The following is a 23,420-nucleotide window of genomic DNA, read 5'->3' on the forward strand; positions in this document are numbered from 1 at the left end:
TCTAGAGCTTTACCAAGTTTTCTTCTCTTTATCAAAAAATTGTGGCAACTGTTTTTTGCTAGTTTCATTGTCAAACAGAAAAACTGACATATTATTAATTTTGTTAATCCCACTGATTTGGGTGTTTTCTTCCCTGCTTCAGGCACTGGAAAAACACTGCAGAGTAGATGGTGGCTATTCTGGCATTAGAGATGTTTATAACCATCATGAAAGCCATGACGATGTGCAGCAAAGTTTCTTCCTTTCAGAGACACTCAAGTAAGTAAAGAAAGTTGACTTTCATTAATGTGAAATAGTTCTATGTATCGTCTTTACAGATAAGTATTTATCATTAGTACCCCTGACACTCACATAACAGAATCTGAGTGAAATAGCAGAGCTTTTCTTAGGTTGCAGGAAGCCAAATTGTCTTTTTTTTTCCAATCTATGTCAGTAAACTAAATTCCCTGACTTCTGCAAATTATCTTTACTTCTGATAAAGGTACTTGATAGTTTTTGAGACATTGCATCTCCTATCTTTTTATATATGCCAGCACTAATGAAACAAATTGACTAGACAGAGAACTTATCAGGCTTATATTGAGAACTTTTCATTTTAAAACTTTAGAAAAAGAAGAAAAAAAAAACAACTTCCATGGAAAGCTTGCAGGACCTGTTAAGAAAGAAAACTAAAAGCTTTCATTATCTATCATCATCACCTATATTTTTAATGAGATTAAAGTTTTGTCTTGATCTCTTCAGTTCTGGAGGCTATTTTTCTGTGCAAGAAAAAAAATCACTCATGTCATCTCAACAGGGAATTTAATACTCAAGTAAATGAAAAATGAATTATTATGTGTTTTCCTGAAAATCACTTCCCTCATGTTGTCTCATTTCCTGCTTTTTTTTCTTGCCAGGTACCTGTATTTGCTGTTTTCTGAAGATGATCTTCTTCCATTTGAACACTGGGTCTTCAACACAGAGGCTCATCCTCTCCCTGTCCTTCGCAAAGATGATGGGAATAAAGAAGAAAATCAGAAATAGATGAAGATTAATTTATACTTTGTTTCATTCCTTACATTTCCAGGACTTGGGCACATGATTTGGTTTTAAATTCCCAAGTTAAATTTTTTAATCAAGTGTTTTGCAGTCTGTTTTCTTTAACAGTAAATTTTTATGAATGTACCCAATTAAATTATGATGAAACCTCAGTCTTCTAATTCAGATGAATAGCTTCTTAGAAGTGAAATAGGATATCTTCCCAGATTTTGTTAGGCTACAGTGTCATTTTGGCCAAAAAAGCAGAAGGTCTGCATGTTACTTGTTTCCTGTTATGCTTTTAATTTGACTGCAAAATTCTACTCTCCTCTGTGAGGAGATGTATGCTTTAAGCTGTAATATTTTGCCATGTTGCAAAAAGCCATATTGAATTAAGTATAAAGAGCTTTTTCCTTTATTTGTTTTTTTCTATGTTAGTTTGTGTGTCATCCAGGACAAATCTTGTGACTGTGACAGCCTCTTCTTATGCGGGTCTATCATTACTTGCTAAAGTATCTGATGTATTTCATTGTCAATGAAGTCTACATAGGGGTATTTTCATCTCATGCAGACACAACTGTGAAATTGCAGTATAAGTTAGATTAAACTAGTTTCTATGGAGTTAGCACATTAGTTAGCAGACCTTAGTTTTTCAGGTTTTGGTTAGAATATTGTAATAGAATAAATTGTTTCCTCCCTTTTCTAAGTGGTGTTATTCTTACGTCTTTAGTCAAGCTATTATGGAGTAAAATAAGGTAGTAATTTCATATTAAGAAAGGGACTATTAACCTTCTTTATATATTTAGTCCAGTAGCTTTCATTTGGTTGTTTGGCAAAAAAAAAAAACAACAAAAAACACTCAATGACATTTTCCTGGAAGCATAGAATTATATCAGATACAATTTGTTTGCTTTTCTGTTACATTCACAAAGATTTAGGTAGGTTCAGACTTGACACCAGACTTGATGGATAATTGTCACAAAGCAATTTAATGTATATGAATATAGACTTTCATATGCCTTGAAGAAAACCTGCCTCCTCAAAAGAAGATAAGTCATTCAGAGAGGAAGTTATCCTGCATTGAGCTAAAACTTTCTGACAACACTGTCATGTCTTAAGTAACAGAAATGCAATGTGCTTAAAAATATTCCTTAGAGTAGAGGCCTGGCTTACTAAGAAAGGCAACAGCTTTGCCAAAAATATTTTGCTCTGTGGCATCACCAAAGGGAAAAAGAAATGAGGCATGAATAATTCCTGTTTCTACTTGGTTTGAAGTGGTTTACATGATTTTTAAGTCTACCTGTGTTTTCATTTCATGGATGACTTCCATACATTTCAGATAGGAAACACCTGGCTTCCCATTCTGAGAAAGACCATTATTCATTGACTGGACTGCAGTGAAACAAATCTGGTTCTGAATAACAATGTTCTTGAGTGGTATTTAGCAAGATAGCTCACATGTCCAGCATTACTAATCATAGCTGAGGAAACACATTTGTTTAGGCTTTAGAGTACATTTTTTCTATGCTGATAGAGGTCTGCAGTGGAGGTTTCCTTAGGTAGAAGCCAAAAATTTGTACTGTTGGAGGAGCATACTTCATTGTTTTTCTTTATAAACAGTATTTATAAGGGAGATTTTTTTCCACCCCCTGAACCACCATAGCTGTGGAATAAAACCAAAATATTTCCTCTCTTTCTAATATGTAACAATAATTACTTTTTTCTTAGTTATGTTTATTGTGTCACCTGCTGCTACTGCCTCCCACACGCATGTGCTGCTTTAGACCTCATTTGAGTTAGAAAACACAACTTCTCAAAGACTGTTTCTGTCTGAGCTTTTGTAGTTATTTAAGCCACTTTCTACATGGTTTTCTTAACCAAGGTTTGCGTCCCCCAGCTGTCTGTAGTGATCTTGCTGGTACTTAGCGAGCTGAAGAGTAGAGAACCAGACAGGTCTCCTCCATGTTTCAAAAGCAGGCTCCAGTCACACAGCTCTGTGTGCATTGGGTCTTATGTACTTAAATATAAGCATCGTGGCTGTTTCCTTGTAATACAGACATTTCGTATGAATTTTTCTTAGCGTGGGAGTTAGGATGATTTGAAAGAGCACAAATTTGATGTGGTATTGGTATTCAGGTTGTATGTACAAACTGCACTATACTGTACTTTTTGTAAACTAATGTAAGTAGACGAGAAGATTGTACAACGTGTAGATCTGCCAACTGTAAGAAAAAAAACTTTTCATAAACTGAGAGTATATCAATTTTTCTTTTTTAAATAACCCCAGAACACCAAAGTTAAAGCAATCATTTTTAAACAGTCCATAAATACCACTGTTTGTTGGATTAGTAAGATAACATGCATTTTAATTCCCATTCACTTAACTAACTTCATGAAAGTGGCTAGTGATGGTGACTTTGTGTTCCCAGTCATTTGTAAGAGCAAAAGAAATTGCTTATTGTTGAGGGGAGGCTGTGCAGAGGGGAGAAGAAAGTGACATGGACACATTATCTTAGCATAAACACACTGCCCACACTTCTTCCATTTCTTTGTAGCATAATAATGCATTTGAATCTGCATATGTTGAGTCCCAAGAGGTAGATCCCTTTAAGTGGCACCAACATTATTTCACAGGGAAAAAGAAAAAAATTAATTGTTTGTGAGATAAGTATTCATATGTGTTGGTTATACACAGATTTTTGCAATGCCCAGTGGCTCACTGTTTCTATGGTAACTTCATGCATATCCATTTCTATCATGTATTTAAATTGGTTTTGATTTGTACATATTCCATTTAGTCTTTTCATCTTTATATAAACTGAAGTTATGGAATACATAATAGATCAAGATGCTTAATTTTTAAGAACTTATATTTGTAAAAATTTCTCTATTGTGAATAAAGTCTTTTAATATATCTGTTCAACTGGTTATAGTTTTTCTTGTGTGTGTTGCAGAAGTAACTACAGTAATCTGCTGCAAATTCTGGTTTAGCTGCCATACTCACAAATTTTTGTCAGTACTCTGTGTACTTGTTAAGATGCTGTTCTTAATTAACATCAGTACATAGAATTTCTACCACTGAAATAAGTTTCTAGGAATTTTTGTCAATAAAATTCAGCATACCAAATGAATTTTGGTAGAAAATGAGCCTGCTAATGAAAAGAGGGAAGCTGGGAAGTGGGAGGTTGCAGGCAATAAGCACAGTGAAGGTCGGTCACTACAATTCATGCTCTGCACAACACAAGTGGGCAAAGCTAAATGCCATTTAGGAGCAAACAGCACAGTGGAGATGACAAGGCTGTCACAATGCCCAGTGTTACATGACCATGTAATGAAATCCTGTCGTTATCCCATGCTCCAGAGGAGAGGGAAACAGTTGTCATAGGAACTGTAACTATATTTTGTTTCAGAAGGACATTAAGATTTCCAATCTAAATATTGAAATAACAGCTACACCTCCTGGATAACCTTGTTTTCTCTGTTTAGTAGAAAGCCTCCTCCCAAGATGATACTGAAATAAACTGCTGTGGTTTTGCAGAACAGTCTTAGTAGTATCAATTTCTGTCAAAAGACTTACTAGTCCTGCTTAAATCATTTTTGAGGGTAGCTCTGAGATTTTTTTGCAGCAGTTTCAGTTACACAGTGAAGTCCTCGCAGCAGTCAGCAGACAGTGCCCTCCTGCAGCTGGCTCCAGGACTAGACAAACTGCTACTCAACAAGGCAGGCATGAACTAATGCAAACCTTCCTGCAGACTGTGATTCAGAAGAGATGTAAACGCAAGCCTGGATTAGAATCTCAACCAATTCAGTCTCCTTAACTGGATGTTTGGTGTGGCTAGTTTCCTGCAGGGGAAAAGGGAACTAGGACTGAGTTGACAATTAGTCTAGACAAACAGGATTTGACCCACCTGCATTGCCTTATGGCCTTGCAGCATCTGCTATGGAAACAGCCCTTCATATGATCCACCTTAATCTTGGGATTACTCTGTCTGTCTAGTTGATCTCAAATGCAGGAGGAGAGATTACACATCAAAAAGCAAACTGCCAAACCCAGGAAATGGTCACTGAGGCTCAGGAGTTCTACTCTGAATACTGCAAGAAGAGGTAAACCACAGGGTTTTGCTCTCTCCTAGATTTATGCATTGATACACGCACAGAGTGGTGGATGGAACGAGTCTCATATCTGCAGAATCCAGCTAGATCCCAGCAGGCTGTTAGCATTCAGCATTATTCCAAAGTCAGCACTTTGACCCTCATGTCTCAGGTATGAGTTCCTCTGTCTGCACCAGCTCTCACTCACCCTGTAAATTCACCATAATAAACCTTCCCACTGGAAGCCCCTCTAAAACTTTCACATGCTCTCCAAACTCTGTGCACACTTTGTGGCCAAGTTGTGGATAACTGTTTGCCTTTTACCATTCCCATGCTGATATTTTACATTCCTTCTCATTCCTAATATTTTATGCCTTCATTCCAGTTATGTGTTGCTTTCTTATCATCAGTCAAATTAGCTCAGAGCTATTATTAGTCTTGAGCATCTCAAGTTAAAGAAAAAAAAAAAACAACAAACTGGCAGTGTGATTTTAATGTGCTATAACAATCTGGTCCAGAAAAAAATACTATTGTCCACATCTTACTGCAATCCCAAACCTGGACATTTCTCACTAAAAAAGTGAGACAACATGCAGATTCTATTTGTGTTTTATACTAAGATATATTTACAGATCTAAGCAAACCTTACAACTATTCACATCTGCCATAGGATTTGATAGACTGTAATATAGTTCTCAGTATCTAATTATCAAATTCTCACTTCTTTCTGTTCCAAAGCAAAAAATTAGGAGGCAACAGTGTAACACTGAAGCATAGTGATGTTTTCCAATAGAGCATTAATTGACTGGTCACAATTGAAACCTGCTTGGGCAATCTTCCATCTTTATATCCATGGTATCACCAAAACTGGGCTAACAGGGATAAATTTCTTGCATCAATCAACATTTTTCTTTCTAATAATAACTTGTACAGCAAGAAAACCAGCTCCATTTGAGTCAGTGGCAAAATTGTTCATTTTAGTGAAGTCAATTTTACACTCAGAGTAAACAATTCCATGGAATTTTACATTGAGACTTATGGAGTGGATACAGCTTAAGGAATGCTTGAGGAAAAGGCAGCAGACATGCTATGCTTCTCTTTATTTTTTAATATCCTTCAGATTATCTATTTCTCAAATATGGTTTAGACAATCAACATCATGTATGAATTTATTCTCACTAAGCAAACTCTCCATCTTCTTATCATTCAGAGCTGTTTTTCTCAGTGAAAACAAATCAGTGGCTTCGATTCAGCTGGTGCTTGGCTTCTTTAATTAAAGTTTGCATGTCTTAACTTGAATAGCTTCAACAAAATTTGAAGCTTTCTTTTCTCTATCATTCTAAAATGTTTTAATATATCACATATATCAGTCTGTTTCCAACACTGGCTGCCAAATACACACAAAGACAAATCTTCAGCTTTCATAATTTGCATACAAAATCCTGCAGCCTCTTTCCATTTCTCAGCAAAAATTTTACAGCCAGCCACAGTAGCGAGTTCCCATTTTGTGGGACTCCATTAATTTTATGAAATATGCTGACGACTACTTACAAGTATGACATAAATATTATATGTTAAAATAGAAGTAGACTTGTCAAATAAGAGGCCATTTTTGTATGCATTATTAATAACAACCATTTATATTCTATAGTGCCATAAAGGTAAAGCAAGTTATGTAGACACGTTCTCCTCCTGAAAATTTTTACAATAGGAGATAAGGTAAATCTAAGTCACTGGGCAATTATTCAAAGATGAAAAGGGCATAGGGAGATCAGCAGTGAAAAGAGTAAGGCAAAATGGGACACTGAAAGTATTGGATTGAAAGGAAGATGGCAAACTTATAAAACATAACTTATAAACAGGATCTGCTCCATCATGTAAGATGATCTGTGAGAATGGTAAGGTACTTCAGAATGGAGGAGGAGAAGGCATCAGAGATGATGGGTATGAACCACAAACTGGGCACTTCAAAAACATCATCTTTAGACAGGCCAAGAATTGAAAAATGGCTCTCCCTTTTAAGGACTGAGGACCACAGAGCAGACATGCTACAGAGGGAAGCTGTAGTGTGCCTGTTCTGAATCTGCAGGGGCACCAACTTTGAAAACCACACCTTGAAATCAGCATTGAAAACATTTGCTACAACCAGAAATAAAAAAATTAAAACAACATTCCCCAGATATTACCCTGCACTGCAAGGTGGTCTCCTGTCCTCTCGCAACTCCAAAATTCCCCTTCCTCATCATGGTGTATCTGTGCATCTCTGTGCTTCCCCATGGCACAGGAGGCTGCTGGATGGCTGAACACCTGCCTGCCCACGGGAAGCAGTGAATTAATTCCTTGTTTTCCTTTGCTTGTGTGCACAGCTTTTGCTTTCCCCATTAAAGCGTCTTTATCTCAATCCACGAGTTTTCTGGCTTTCACTTTTCCAGTTTTCTCCCTGATTCTGCTGGTGGGGGAATGAGGGAGCAGCTGCCTGGGGTTAAACAACACCAGGAAGAGTTGCAATTATTTGTGCATAGCTTTCCTTTCCTGGGTTATTAACTCTCCCTCCTTAGTTTCACATTCACTTGAACCTCTCGCTGGATTTATCCTTTCACTTGGATGTAGGAATCCAGAGGCATTCTTTAAGTAAATCACCAAGAGATGCACACAGACCTTTAAAGGTTAGGAGAGATGAAGATTTCCCTGAACTCACACAGCTCTTCCCTGCCTACCTCAAGCATTTGTACATCTTCCTAAATTTGAATCGGCTTTTTTTTTTAAAACCTATTGACAAATCTCAGCCCAGGCTGCAAAGCATAAGGATTAGCACTCAGGCTCGAGCAACCACTGGGGACTTCAGCAAGTCCCAGGCTGAAGCTCTTTGTAGTGTTTAGCCAAGAGCCTTAAATTGTTGTGAACAACACTATTTGCAGATCTGCAGCATGGTGAGCTGATTAAAAGCCCAGAAGTAGCATTGTGGTAGTACTGACACAGCAGCATCTTCGCAGTAATTTAGGGGAATGTTATAACGAGGCACAAAGTATCTTTCTCTCTCTAGTTACCAGCCATAATGTGTAAATAATTCATTAAGAAAGGGCAGCCTGCACATCATCACCACTCAGAGGAACTAGAAAGCCCACAAAAATGAAAAGAGAAACAATCATTATATTAATTACTGATAATGTAAGGTTTAGCAACTCCATTTCATATGATAATAACCCAGATTCAAAAAGACTGATGCAAACACTTCTTAGGAAACAAAACACGAGTAGAAATGAACCAGCCTCCTTGCTTAGCTTTTTTACGAGCCTAAAAATGCTGAAAGTGACCAGGTTAGGCAAAAATGGAGATTTTGTGGGGTTTAATCCATTTGCACCAATAAAAAAAATTACCTGCAGTACAGAACAATGCATTTTTGCTAGTCCCATAGATTTTTATAAAGCACCTACTTGAACCTTTGAAAGCCAGAGGCCATCTCAGAGCCAATCCAGAACTCCTCTCTTGCTCTGCCTTCAAAAATAAAACACACACCACTACTGCTGTCCCCCACAGTGGCAGAAAAAGATTACAAGGTTCTCCAAAGTCAGCAGTGTAGAATCTTTACCTCTTTTCATCCCTTTTTGTTTTTCTTTTTACATTCACCTCATCCTTGCCCAAATTTCAAGCAATCTCTAAACCTTGAGAGGGAGCTGCAGTTCAGCCCACACCACAGAGCAGAGCCCTGACCATCCTTTAACGCAGGGATTTTCTCAACATTTTCACTAGTAACAGTCCTGAAAGGAAGTTCCCAGGTACAATTCATTTGTGACTTCAATCCAGCTTATTTGTCCAACAAGGCAGGTACCTTAGAAGATGATGCACTTCATCTGAGTCTCATAATGCCTAGTCCCACTGGCCCTAATCTTTTTATCTTCTTCTTATATAACTTTAAAACCAAAGGATATTTGCTTTTCTTTCAAGATTACTTTCCACTCTGTCCGCAGGAAAGACATGAAGACTGAAATACACTTGGAGTAAATATATCAGCCACAGGAGAAGGAGGGGAGGAAATGCTCTTATTCCAACACAGCAATAGAGCAGCACTACACCAGAGTCCTATTTTTTGGTGCTTCACTAGGGGAAAACAAATCCCTCTACAAACTAGCCAGGAATTAGATCTGTATTTACAGGAGGCAGCATGTACACCATGCACACTAAATGACTCACCCGAGGTTACAGAGCCAGGCAGTCAAACCCCCCCAGCACAGCTGCCAATTCTCAACTCCACTCAGCTTTCCAGCTGCTAAACAATAATCTTTTTCCCATCCGCATGTAAGACATGAGCCAATTTTACTTTTATGAGACTAAATTACCTCTATTCATCTCCTGTCACGGTAAATGAGTTACTAGTGAACTCTCTCATTTCTCAAAATTTTATTCACAAATGTCTTTATAATTCTGTTTACCTGTACGTGAAGAGATACACACTATTTATACAAGCATAAATCAGGTGTGATTTACTTTGCATTAAGTTGCTGCTTCTTTTACTTCTAGAGAAGAAACAAGTGTCAGTAGTAAAAGCAAGCAATTTTTTAAAAAAGAAATTAGACTATGGCTAATATGCCTTAAATGGGAAAAGGTTTCAGGAGTCGACTCAGAGATAACACCATGAAGCAACAAGCACAGAACACGTCTCTCAACATGTGGGAGCTGACTTAGGACACCACCTGCATCCTTTCTTTGCATTCCCTGTGAGGGAAAGAGGAAAAGGCACACACCATTCACATGCTCCACGAGCAGCTGGGTGCAAACAGGAGTCTGCAACAAAAGAGTGCAAGAATAACCATAAATAAATTGGTGCAAAGATATAATCAAAAGGGTACCAAGACATACCAGTCTTCATCTTCCACTATGCACAAAGAGACAGGGCAGCAGGTAAATCATCATGGCCTGACAAGACTTCTGGAAAAACATTAGATTCCTAACCATAATCCATTTCTAAATGGTGACTTAGTCTGGCTGTGTTGGTTTGTACCTCTCCAAGGGCTCTCTAACCTTTCGAGTTGATTTCAGACAATTCTTTACCAGAGATAAAGAGCTCCAGTTCCACTAACAATTGTACACCATAAAAATACAACATTAAGAAAAAAAGAGAGGGGATTTATGACAGCTTTTGATCCCATCAAATGTGGTAGTGGTGGTGATAAATCAATTGGGAATATGGTGCTGCTCATTTTAGGAAAAACAGGAGCCCCACAATCAGACATCAGTAACTCACGGCAGCATTGCTGGCTTCTCTCAGCAAGAGGGACATCAGGGAGGGCTGGGGAGGCAGCTGCACCCCAGCAGGAGCTGCAGCATTTTGGAGGCATCAGAGAGGGAACTCAGCAGTTTGTGCTGTGCAAGGTCAGGTCTGTAAGAAAAAACCTTTGAGCAAAAAACTCTTCCTTAGCCAAAGAGAACAAGTAGCTCCTTAGCATCTATACCTGCAACTCAGTTATTTTTTCTCTTGTGTGAATGCCCAAAATGTGCCAAGTCCTTCTCCTAGCCTGAGGAAACTCCCTCCATTGGCAGTTTATAATTTAACAAAATGAAAATGAAGCCTTAATTACCAAGTAAGCATTTCATATGCCTATGAGGTGGATTTTTTGTTTGCTCTCCTGTCTTTTGGACTTTTTTTTTTTACCTTATTTGACAACTTGGAAACTATAGTCACATCAGCATTTCTGTAGCCAAAAGTTTAAAAAAAATCCTTGTAAGAACCCTATAAAGAAGATGAATACTTAACAATTTTTTCTCCTTCGCTAAACAGAAATAAGCAAGGCCCTGGGAGTTGTTTGGCTTTTTTTTTTTTTTTTTTTTTTTTTAGTTTTATTTAAGGGCAGGTAAGAGAGGAAGAAAAGGACCTTTACTAAAAAGTAAGTCTACTACAGTTCAATGGATTTAGAATTCCCAAGTTTTCAATTAAAACCTGGATCTAAGTAACAATGAATGCCAGTTGGAAAGCCTGCATTCATCTGAAAACAGAGACTAATAAGTCCAGAGCTTTCCAAACCCATCACATTCAGCAGCCCCACAAGGGATGGAGAAGAACAGCACAGACCTGCTCAGCCAGCTGGGCTGTCAAGTGGCTTTTATTTCCCTGTGCGAGAGAGCAGGAAAGGTGTTGAGCAGACAGATGATGAAAAGATGGGGGGAGGAGGGCAGAACATCAGAGGAAACAAATTCATAAGAATAATTTAATTTAGAACATAAAATTAATCCAACAAAATAGAGGAACAGATGCGAAGGGATTTGAAACTCCTTCTTGGATCGTATGCCCTTAACTTTTCTATACTCACAATCTGAATGTGATCTTATTTATTCATAATATTGAAACCATATTAATTAAGCAATAAAATACTCCAGACAGCTTGTTGTTAGTGTTATTTACATACTGTGTGTGTTAAAGGGGGAGGAGGAACAACTAGCATCTTCATCCTGAGAGGTGACTAAACACCAGAGGAAACAATTCCAGGCTTTTTATAGCATGAAGGATTCCTCTTCGCTGTTAGAGCACTTGCCACAGCCAGTTTTTCAAAGGACTCTGCTAATTAAGATATGTACTCATACAAGCAAATATTTGGCTGTCTCAGTGCTGCTATCTCCCGTGTGAAGCTGAGGAAACCAAGGCAAACAGAGGAATAAGGGGATCTGAAGCATCTCTGACCCTGCTAAGGAGGCTAAGCCAGGCATCTGCACTAACCACGAGGTGATTGGCACAGCGAGGACAAGCAGGTACAAATCTGGATGAGCCTTCTGGGGAGCCTGCCCAGGAACAGGGTGCCTTCCCAAGCAGAAGATGTGCCACTCTTCACACTGCCATAGAACTGATGTGTGACCTTGGGCAGCAAACCACAGAATCCAAGGCATTGGGTTTGTCTCCGAGGTGGAACAGCAGAGCTCACATCACTGAACCTCCTCAGCTGGACAGGCCTCCCTGCTATTACACAGCTGTGGTGTAATACAGGACACAGATGAATTTTGTCTATACAAACAAACTTGACAGACAGAAATAAAGAGTAGGAAAAGAGGAGGGAGTTCATCAACAGATACTTGCCTGAATACATGGGGCAACAGAGGCAACGTGAAAGTCATTTTTTTCCTCCACACAAAAGCAGCTCACTTTACAGCCCTTGCACTGCCTTCGAGTTTAGCAGAGATAGTTCCACAATCTCTTTTAGAAATAAAGAAAGAAGCTCTGCTTCTGTTGAAGCTGGATTCACATTTAAGGGACATGGCTGATCTCCTAAGTGCTTAACAAACATGGTCAGGCCCTCATGCCTGTGTAATTTACTGAGACAGCTGCATCCAGGTAATTTACTGAGACACCTGTGCTCCAGGTGTCTTCACTACTTCCTAATTGTTTTCCTTTGGAGAAGGATGAACCGTTGCCACTTGAACTTTTCTTCATGGTTTTAGGCTTCCTAATCCCAAGTACAGTCAGTCCTTGCAGAGCAGTGAGGAACTGATGCCTGAGTAGGTACAGCTGAGAGAGGAAGCTGGAACCTAAAGTCTCTCATGGCCTGGGCTGAGTGGCTATGACCAGCAGCAGCATAATGGTGCTTGACAGGGCAGAAGACAGATAAAAACAGTTTGTATGAGGAAGACTCAATCATGTTGGGAGCCTTACACATATATTATAGTAGTTAAGAAAATAGACTTCATCTCTGCTGTGGATAAACTGTTATTTTCTCTGTCGTAAGTTTTATACACATCTTTTCTCTTGCAAGAGAATTCTATTTTATCGATTTCCCTTCAGAGACTACTTGGAGGAAGGAGACTTCATTGGTAAGAAAAAAAATTTTCAGCCAGCAGGGTGACAATGTGGTAGGGTGCAGCAGTTATTCTGCCTAACAGCTGCTCAAAAGGATCTTCTCCCCTGAATCACTTTCAAGGATGTTGTTTCTCTCCCCATCAAAAATATTTATATTGAAAACTGTACTCTACCTTGCCCTCAAACAAGCATCTTGTCTATATGTACAGTCACAAGGAGAATATATAGGTAATATATTCCAGGCTACAAAAAGCCTGGAATTGTTTTGTCTAGCATTTAGTCACCTCTCAGGGTGGAGCCACTACTTCTTCCTCTGCCCCCTTTAACACACATGGTATGTAAATAATCCTAACAACAAGCTGTCTGGAGTATATTATTGATCAATTAATATGATTTCAATATTATGAATAAATAAGATAATCAGATTGCTATACTGGAACCCAGAAAGCCTTTGTTCAGTCAGTCACAAAAAGAGACGACACTGAGGAATGAGTAGAAGAGTTTCTATCAGAGTAGGAGATTACTGATCTAACCCAGTTACCTAGGAGGCCCACGTCTGAAATGCTATTTTAAATTGTGTCATTACACAGTAAGGAATTAGAATTATTCATCGTGTCTAACCTAACCTCATTACAGCTTCCGCTGGGAATAATTATTTCAAAACATTTCTTGCTCTTCAGAACCTAAGGGCACAATTATTGAGTCTTCCTGAACTTGGCTCAAATGACTTCTCTAAATTCTAGGGAGCTGCACTGGCTCCCAGCGCCAAGTGAACCTACCTAAGAACTAATCTTATTTGCAGCAGAGAAACACAGACAGCTGCTTGATACATTCACCTACCTGCCTGGCCCCCACCATCACATCACAGCCTGTGGCTGTGTCCCTCACATCCCTTTCCATCCCAAAAATGTATTTCCCCGGATGAAGGATCCACCTTTCAAGTCAGGACAATGTTACTGCTACCAAACAGTTAAAAAGCAAACCCGCCCAAAATCAGGAGCTTTCCGACTTTCTTTGACCCTTCCCTGCAGGAATGGAAGGGCAATGGAATATGAGTCATCATATACAATTTACAACTTATGTATGTTTTGGAGAAACCTCTCATACACCCCTCCTCCAGCTTCTGGCAGACAAAGCTTTCCTAAAACAATGGCTCATAGGGAAGACAATATGGACAATACTTTATTTGCAGAAAATGACTCATTGCAAATATTCCTTTCAACGTCTTGTCTGATTTGTGAGGATCAGAGTGTACCTTTTAAGAGATGGGAGGTCAGCAAAAAAACTGCATAGGGTTCTGGCAAGAATGTTAGCACAGCTGCATGAGATTATCAAATTGCTGTTTAAAGGCATAAGTAGAAATGATCTCTCAGTAATATGTCAGATTCTTTTCACAAAAAAGTTCCAATGAAAATACCTTCAGTGACTTCTATCAATCAGGTCTTGACTTGTCTAATACCATTTTCTCTTTTATATATAAATTAGCCTGCTCAGATCTGATCTTTGTCCTTTCAAGGATTTTTAATGTCTTTTTAAATAGATATAGAGAGCTGACATCCAAAAAGAGTTGAGGTGGAAGATGTTCTTCTCTGGTGTTTTAAACTCAGATGATCTGTCGGCTGAAAAAAGGCACAGTATATCTTCAGCTGAGGAATAGTCTTTTACATTACTCTGATCTAAAATGATGACCAGTAGAAAATAGGTATAAACATTGGTTCTGTTTCCCAGTAGGCAACTCAAGACTTCTGGAGACAATTCAGAATTGAAATTGCCTCTCCTGAAATTAGCAGACATAAAACTATTTCATCTGCACAAATAAACAGATTGTAATGCATTTCCTGATTAGCCAGAAGAGCCCAGCAAGACAAGATTAAGTAAACCAACAGATGTAAAAGCAAGACATAGTATCTAAGTGAAATGTTGAAGTGCTAAACAAAATGAATGAGGACAAAGGTATTTGTAAAAGTAGCCCGGTGTTTGTCTGTATGCTTCTTCATTTTCAAAGCTCTTATTACAGCACAAGCCATAAATAAATTCTATTCTGCTTTCATCGAGTTCCAGTAACCATCATTTGGTAGTTAGGTCTGTTATCTCAGATTTACAGGGATTTCAAGCTACAACATTAATGTATTACACAGGTCCAAATCACTTCAATTCATAACAATATAAATAAGCACAATATAAGCACTAAAAACAATACAATCACACCACCAATTTTCAACAATACAAAACTTCGTGTTTGAGCTTTGACCAGTGTGCCCCAGAAACTTTGTTCTGCTGTTTCAAAGTTGACCTCTCATTCAAAGTATGCAAAACAAAGACTATTCCTGTTAATGAAGGAAATGGGCAAGGTTTCCTTTCAATGCTCTCCTAACTCCTCTTAAGAAAAGAGAATTTTTGACACTCATTCAGGAAACCTTTTATTAGTACTGAGAACGCTGAATGATCCTACTTCAGTTTTCATCAAAGAACGAAGAGGATTCAGGAATAATGTTTTCAACATATGCATATTCTTATAGCATGGTCTATATTTTCATCAAGAGCTCAGCATCTTCATTGCACTTAACTGGGAAAGTGAGAGAGGAACGAAGATTGTACCAGCTTTTCAATGAGGTACATAGATCTAGTTTTAGGAGGTTTAGGAGCTGTGGGTTTGGGGTTGGTTTAACCCTGCACTCAGCACTGTAAGATTCCAACCTGGTCCAGTAGGACATTAAGCACTTTGTTATCTCAGTTTTTCCGACGAGACAAAATGCAGAAGGAAGCATTTTAGGGCTCTTGGAAGCATGCCTCCCTCTACAAATGTTGTTCGTTCCTCACTGTTATGATTTGTACCAAAATTCTTCACTTTGCCCCCAAACTAGATCTGGTTATATCCTCAGTATCACAGTTTCTTGCTTCTCTGCCTTACGCTAAGAAATGGCCTGTTAGTTGCTGTCAGGACAATCAGCAAGAGCATCAGTTAGAGCACTTAATAAGTTAAAGATCAGTGGATTATCTCTGAGGCAATGATTTCCCTGCACACATGCACTATACACACAACTTGTGGCTCTAAACTTCACCACATAAGCTTAAATCAAACAATAACACACAGCTTTAAACATACCAAAACACACTAAGCAAACAGAAGTTACTTTTGCCCTGTTGTGAAGCAAAACAAAAAAAAAAAAGAAGTACATTTAATTAGAGGCAATTGTGTGTGAAATGTTTTACACCCACTCAGCACTGCCACAGCCTCTACAGCGTGCGTGGGTGAGCTCTGACAGGGCTGTGCTGCCACCCTCTGTCCTCAGCCCTCCAAGTATCAGCAGCTAATATTGGGGTGATATCAACTTCTCTTCAGCCTGGGAATCTGGGAAGGTTAAAATCTACATCGTACAAGCAGCTGATGAGCTATCAGAGCATGAGGGATCTTGTCTCACTTCCCAAACATATTAAGGCCTGCTGAGCATCCTATGCTATCCATAACACTGTGGTTACAGGACCATTTGGAGGCCAGTGGTAAAAAGTCTTAGCTCAGAGGAAAAGCCTTGATGAAGCAGCTTATGAGTACCTGCAGCTGCACTCAGCATGTCAAAAACAGAGCAAAAACGCAAAGTTGACCCCACACTCATAAGGACCGAACCAATTCTGCTCTGGTGATATTGTTTAGGTCTTTAAGGTCACCAGGTCTGCTTTATTAGTCCACATTTACTTCGTGATAGCCTTTAGAAACAAATAAAGTTTGACATTGTTACATCCGTATGTTTCCTTAATTTCAGGGTGTATTTATTCAGTATGACTCATGTTTGAAACAAGTGGAGAAAGGCACTTTCTCTTGCATGCCCCAAAATGTCCCGAAGGACCACTGCCTTGCAAGTCTTGTAACTGCAAAGAGAGGCTCAGGATCTTCCCAGCCACACTGACTGGCACTGGGTATTTTCTATGAAATTGAGAGATAGGCTATTTTGTCCACAGGATCCTCTCCCAGACTGGACTTTTAGGAGGATTTCAAATGCACATTTGTGACTTTGTGAGGGAGGGTGGAGTTCTTAATGTAGATGGAGATTTGAAAAACAACACAGACCCTAAACCATAAAGGAATGAAGCCATATCTTAATCAAGAGGAATGGCAAAGCAACTTCCACCTTCCTGCCTAGATAGTGCCTGGCTCCAACCCTTCAACTCAATGCCAAATAACTCTTCTAGTTTCACGTTTAACCAGGTTTCATCAAGAAATCAAGAACCTTGACAAGAAAGACCAGATTAATAAACTCTGAGTGGTAACTAGGTTAAATACACAACTTTCTAGCCTAGCTATATAACAGCAAGAGAAGGAGCGCTGTGGCTGGTGACATGGGAGACCTGAGCAGAATATAAACATCCCAATAGCAGCCTCAGTCTGTTAAACTCACTTTTCCATAAGAACTGCCAATGCCTCTTGAGGGATTCTGTGTGCTCTGAAAGGAGTGCATAAAGCAGATCATTAAGCTGAAAAGAAGGATAAATGCCAATAAAACTTTCCCTTTTGTGTTCTCTTTCCACAGGAAGGGGAAAATACAGACTGTAACCTACAACAATAAGCTGGAGTCCAGAGAAAGCTGACTGTTTCTCAAAAGGTTGTCAAGCATTAAAAATGTTCTACTATACAGCAACAAGCTTGGAGATGATTTTACATGATGTTAGCAGTGCACCAATGCTTTGTAAAGCCTAACTTTAGGCACATTTGAAACACCTAGGCAGAGCTTTGCAAACTACAGGGAAGGGGTGGGGAAGACCTTCAGGGTGGGACAAAGTCATTCCAGGATATGTAGTTATTTCTAGATGGCTTTGCAGCATCCTGTTTGCCCTTCAGTGTTTTGCTGTTTCTGCTCATTTTTAGATTGTCTCCCCCACAGCACTATTATACCTTGCAATGTTTGGAAGTCATAAGTGCCCTTTTGCACTCATTAGGCTCTCAGCAGAAAGTCGATGTAAGTGTAAAAATAAGTCATGGTGTCAAAGCATCTGGCAAGAAAAGAAAGCAGAAATTGTGGAAGGAATTCAAGGAAAACACAAGGGAGACAGCCTCTCCTTCCTGGGCAGGGGAGAGTTCATAAATGGGCCACAGGTCACTATACATTGCTAAAGCCAGCCTCCCATTAGCAGGCTGCTGAGCTCTGTTTGGGTGGGAAGTGGAAGGGAAGGGCAGAAAAGCAGACATTCCCCTTTCACACCTGCAGCTCCCAGTTATACCAAGCAGAATGACAAAACCACCGTCATCTTACAGTTAGGAAGGTCAGCTTTGTGGGTGCTTGTGGCTTTATCACAAGCTGTGAGGGCCATACCAAGAGTGGACAGTTGTGTGCATACACCCACATATACAGGTAAAAGGTGAGATCTAAAGACATCCTAGCTGTGCATGGACTTGTGAGGCTAAAGACACCTTGTAAAAACTTTAATAAGTGTGACTCCACTTGGAGACCTTAAAATCACAGCCCTCAGAAAGCCCCAGGAGATGAGAGTAATGCATGTGTTCACTTGCATCCCCACTAGTATATAAAATTTTCTGCAAAAGAGAATCAACATTTTCACTTACACCAATGACAGCCTCTCTCCTAGAGGAAAAAAAACAGCCTTGTACAAAAATAGCTTGTATTCATCAACACTAAGGAAGAAGCAAACATTGCTTTTCTCCTCCTGTTGCTCAACAGCAACTTCAGAATAGCTCTTAGAAGGCAGAACTCTCCTGGCCCTCTGACACACAATAGCTCCTTCATTTTTCTCCTTGAAAATATATCGGTTTTCCAAATCAAACCACAAAGTGCACCACCAGCATGAAGTCAGTGTCTTGATTTTATACTCCTTTCCCTCTGGCCCTCAACACAAACCTAAGGCTCCACTGGTCTTGTCTGCAACAACTATCTCAATAACATTTCTCTATCATATTTGTTATCTAATTCTTTCCAGTTCAGCTTTCATACTTCTCAGAAACAAAATCCCTTCTGAAATTCCAGATGGTATCTTCCTAGGTGAAGTCTGTATTGGTCTGGTTTAACTTATTTTACTTTGTCTCAATTTGTTAGTTCTACTACATCCTTATTCATAAATGTGTGCAGACTTGGTCATCACAATTGAGTACTCCCTGTGGGTCAAAAATCTTTTCTCAACCTTCTATCTTCCACGAACATATTGAAAAAAGGAAACAAAAATTCGCATGTCCAAAGTTATTTGTACTTTGAGCTTCTACAACACCTGCAACAATGAGGTCTCCATCTCCACTGAATACTGTGTGAAAGACTACTCTAAAGCTGCTGTCTGAGTTTTGTGGTGTGTCTCTTACTCCTGATGAGCGGGACAAAAAAGGCACATGAGTAGCAGTTCACTACAGGAGATATGTGTGCAACCCACAGATGCTGAAATAAAAAGGGCATTGCTCTTTCCTACCCACTTTGGCATGAGAGCTCTTTCATCACCATTATTTAAAGGGCCAACCAAGCACCTCAATTGCTCAAATATAGCAAGGTGAGTGTCTCCCTCCCTCCCAGTCTGCCATCCTATAGTTTGCCATTGTTAGGAGGCAATCTGTCAGTGGCTGTAGCTTCTAAGGCTGGGCTTAAATTTTCTTCCAGCAATGTTAGCTGGCAGGGAAGGTGACAGGCTGACAGCCTCCTGTTAGTACTAAGGCACTGTCTAATGCTCCTGCTATCAGAGGTAATTTTACAGAGAAGCCTAGAGATAATTTTTCAATTTGCTCTCCAGTAAATCAATTGCAGCTCAGTAATCAAGACAATGGCTGTAAAATGCAATGTGTGCAGTGTGTAAGTGGAGTGAAGGTTTCACGCTGCTAATCTGAATCAGAGCAGGGTAACAGTATTTTCCCTTAAGCCTATGGAAACCCCAGAAGGGCCCCAAATGTGAATGGGTAGAAGCAAATTACTACTGCTGATACTCTTAAAGATTCTTTGTGTTTCTAAAGAAACTCCCAGTGAAATCGGTGTAGACAGGCTTTAGTAACAGAGCAAGATATGGAAAGGCATAGTTGAGGTCAGACCCTTCTAACAGAAGGACTGAAGGAAAATTTAAGGCTGCTGTAGATTGGGCAACAATTCACAGACATCACAGTTGCTCTTCTCTTAAGAGATCTAAAGGTAGCTCTGCCATTGCCATGTCAGTAATTCTCATGTGAATAGTTTGGAACAAGGGTCTATCTGGATTTTTGGAAGGAGGAAAACTAGGAGAAATATAGCAGAAAAATAAATAAAATCTAGGTACCCAATACTTTGACCTTAAAGTGTAACAAAAACTTTGTGCAAAGTCTTCTGTGGTAGAGAGGGATTTCAATTATAAGCAAAGTCTTTCCTGATTCTTCTGTTTCCCAAGAAATCAGGTTTTCTCCAAGGCTATCAAACTTCTAAGAGATTGTTTGTGAGCCCCCAAAGTTTGGCTGACAAAAAAGTTTCAGTTTCACACAAAACAAGAAGGAAGATTCTATACACTGCACTTCAAGAGATAGAGAGTTCCGTAGTATGCCATCATTTTCAATTCATTAATCATTTATATTTTTAAGTTTACATTCTCAAAAGGTTTACTACTAAAAAGTTTGAGAATGTCATAGAAACTTCTCTTTCCTTTACTCTGAATTACATGCGTAGGCTGGAAAATGTCTTTCTAAAGTAGAGAGATGAAAAAGGATTAAAAAATGGAATAGAATACCAATTTCCATACAAATGTCATGGTGCAGATAACTGAAAAGAGTTGAGTTAGTAAATACAACTTTTCCTAGAGGCAAAGGCCATACCTTATAGAAAAGAAAAAAGGGGAAAAAAACCCACAAGTTTTTTTCGCAGTTTACACACTTACATTCCTCAGGGTTGAGTAAAGCAACTCTTCACTAAAAAGGGAACAAACTTCCAGCAGGCTATAACACATTCATATGTTCAAAAGATTTTACCTAAAAGAATTTCAAATCCTGAGCAGTTATAAACATGCTAGAAAAAGAACAGCATCAGAAACAAGCTAGTTTGTTCCCTGCTCAGAAGCTGGCATTGGTGTATCTTATATAGACCCTATAAGAGATGGTCTCTGTCTCACACCACTTACAGCCTACTAGGGGAAGATAGAAAGGTAACAATATTACAGAAATCCCAACGGAAAAAAAAAAAAGAAAAAAAAAAAAAGTATTTCATTTGCCCACAGTAACTCAGGAATGCTACAGCCAAGTGAAAAATTCTCTGCCTAGTGCTTTGCCCAAGAGCTTATCCTTCTTTCTAGCCCCTAAAGGAGGTTAAATATCTAGAGGGCTTAAATATTTTTCTTTTCTGCTGCTAAAATGAAGCCAAAGAACTTTCTGTGATTTCTAGTGGAATCGTGCAAAAATTAGCAAACCAAGATAGATTAAGGTAATACTACAGTTACACGCGGTTTATTTTGACCATGAATATTTGCAAAATAACCCCAAAAACCAAAACCAAAAATAAACAAACAAAACAAATTTTAAAAGTCTATGTTTCACAGGTTTGGACAGATGCACCATTCTTAGAGGAAATAATTTGAATCCATTGTCAGAATAATCGTACTTGCACTTTAGCCTAGTAACCCATCTGTCTGGGAGAACTGTTTTTGCACAGCAAGCACTGTCTACTTTGTTATCAAATATTTAATACAACTGGCACTGCAGGCTGCTAAAGTCCAGTTCATGAACACAGAAGATCCAAGATCCAGAAATGTAGCTGGAGACTCTTCTAGTTTTATTAGTACCTTGATTTGTAGAACAGTTTTTTAAAATCAGATTATTCTCAGAGAAAAATTAAGAACACTCAATCCACACTTGCCTATTGGATTGCTGAAGCTGTCTTAGTACCAGATATTCACTTCAGATACATAAACCAGAAAAAAAGCTGTGCATTGAATTTAAACATTTTGATGGGTTTGTTAACCATTTGTAAACAAGCATGTGGCCAGATATCCCTCTGTTTCTGTAAGTCCCATGGCCAAATATATGTCTCCAGTAAGTTGTCTATGGCAAAATTTAGCAAATTAAGGAAAGCATTTCAAGGACTATGAAATGTTGTTTCAGGCATCTCTCAAGACCTCTGTTTTCTCACAGTCATTGCCTGCTCCATGGGAAGTGCCACTTCAGGAACCTGTGTGATAGAACAGACAAGGCAGACTCAAGCTGGAAATAACAGGCAGCACCTAAAACACTCCCAACCACTAAACAACAGCAAGACTATGAGGGACTGCAATTTAGACCAGTGCAGGAAACATTGCCATGGTTTAACCACAGCCAGCAGCAACTCAGCCACACACAGCCACTCACCCTTAGTGGGTGGGGGACAGAGTTGGCAGAGGAAAAGTGAGAAAACTCACGTGTTGGGATAAAGGCAGTTTAATTGTTAAAGCAAAAGCCTCACACACAATCAAAGCCAGACAAGGAATTCATTCACCACTCCCCATGGGCTGGCAGCTGTTCAGCTATCCCCAGGAAAGGACGGTTCCACCACACTAACAGTGATTTGGGAAAACAAATGCCATCACTCTGAACAACCCCTCTTCCTCTTTCTTTCCTCAGCTTTATATGCTGGATATGATGCCATATGGTAGGGAAAAATCCCTCGAATTTGTCAGGGCCAGATGTCCTGGCTGTGTCCCCTCCCAGCTCCTTGTGCACCTCCAACCTATTCTGCTGAGAGGCAGAAAAGGCCCTGACACTGTGCAAACACTGCTCAGCAGAAATTAAAACATCCCTGAATTATCAACACTGTTTCCAGCACAAATCCAAAACACAGCAGCATGCCAGCTACCATGAAGAAAATCAACTTTATCACACGGGAACCCAGCACAGCCATCATAAGTCAGTGTGGGCTTTCTAGTATTGCAGTATTTTCTCTCCAAGCCAGTCGTGTTTCCTCGCATGTAATCTAAAAGTCTGAGATCAGAGTTTCTCTCTTCAGTGGAGATACAAACTTCAGTCTCATTTTCTAATTTATATGGACTGAGCCATATATTTGTTTCTATTGTCCAGCATTTCTGACATGTCTGACAAGGCAAAAAAAACCAAACCCAAAACATGTAACTTAAAAAAAAAAAACAAAAACGGGAGCAGGAAGGGAAGAAAGAGGGTCACTTTATTTACACAAATCCATAAATCCTGAAGACAGAGCAGTCATCTGGTGTGAGATTTCATAGTATTTAGATAGTATTTAGAAAATTCCTCTGGCAGGTTTCCTATACCACTGAGTAAAGGCTTGACCATGGACCAATTCATTGCAAAGAATCCAGTTTTCTTCTGTCACACTCTGAGAGAGACAAGCCAGCCTTCTTTCCAAGACAGTGTACAACTGTGAGTTACATGAGGAATTAGGTACCTATTTGCCTTAGTTAGGAACCAAATTTTTTTTTTTTTTTTTCATTTCTAGATACCTTGCTTCTCCCACTGGTGCCCAACAATCCCTTTCTTAAGCACCATGCAATGACCTAGGAGCCTAGGTCAAAGTTGAATATTCCCTTCTCTTTTTTTGCCAGAAGGTCACCAATGCAACAGCATGTTGGACATGTTGGATTATTTCAG

The 23,420-nt window shown here is 39.2% G+C and overlaps 1 protein-coding gene across 1 annotated transcript in view; it reads left to right on the forward strand.

Moving 5' to 3' along the window:
- The window catches only part of MAN1A1 (mannosidase alpha class 1A member 1), a 140,165-nt gene extending 136,225 nt beyond the window's left edge, over positions 1-3,940 (forward strand). Inside the window, exons 11-12 of the mRNA XM_014876686.2 lie at positions 143-258; positions 897-3,940. Of these exons, the coding sequence (XP_014732172.1) occupies positions 143-258; positions 897-1,023 (243 nt within the window). The 3' untranslated portion in view covers positions 1,024-3,940. The remainder of the gene's footprint in view (positions 1-142; positions 259-896) is intronic.
- Positions 3,941-23,420: the final 19,480 nt, after the last annotated feature.

This window comes from Sturnus vulgaris, chromosome 3 (genome assembly GCF_052056855.1).
Source record: "Sturnus vulgaris isolate bStuVul1 chromosome 3, bStuVul1.hap1, whole genome shotgun sequence".
Classification (NCBI taxonomy): domain Eukaryota; kingdom Metazoa; phylum Chordata; class Aves; order Passeriformes; family Sturnidae; genus Sturnus; species Sturnus vulgaris.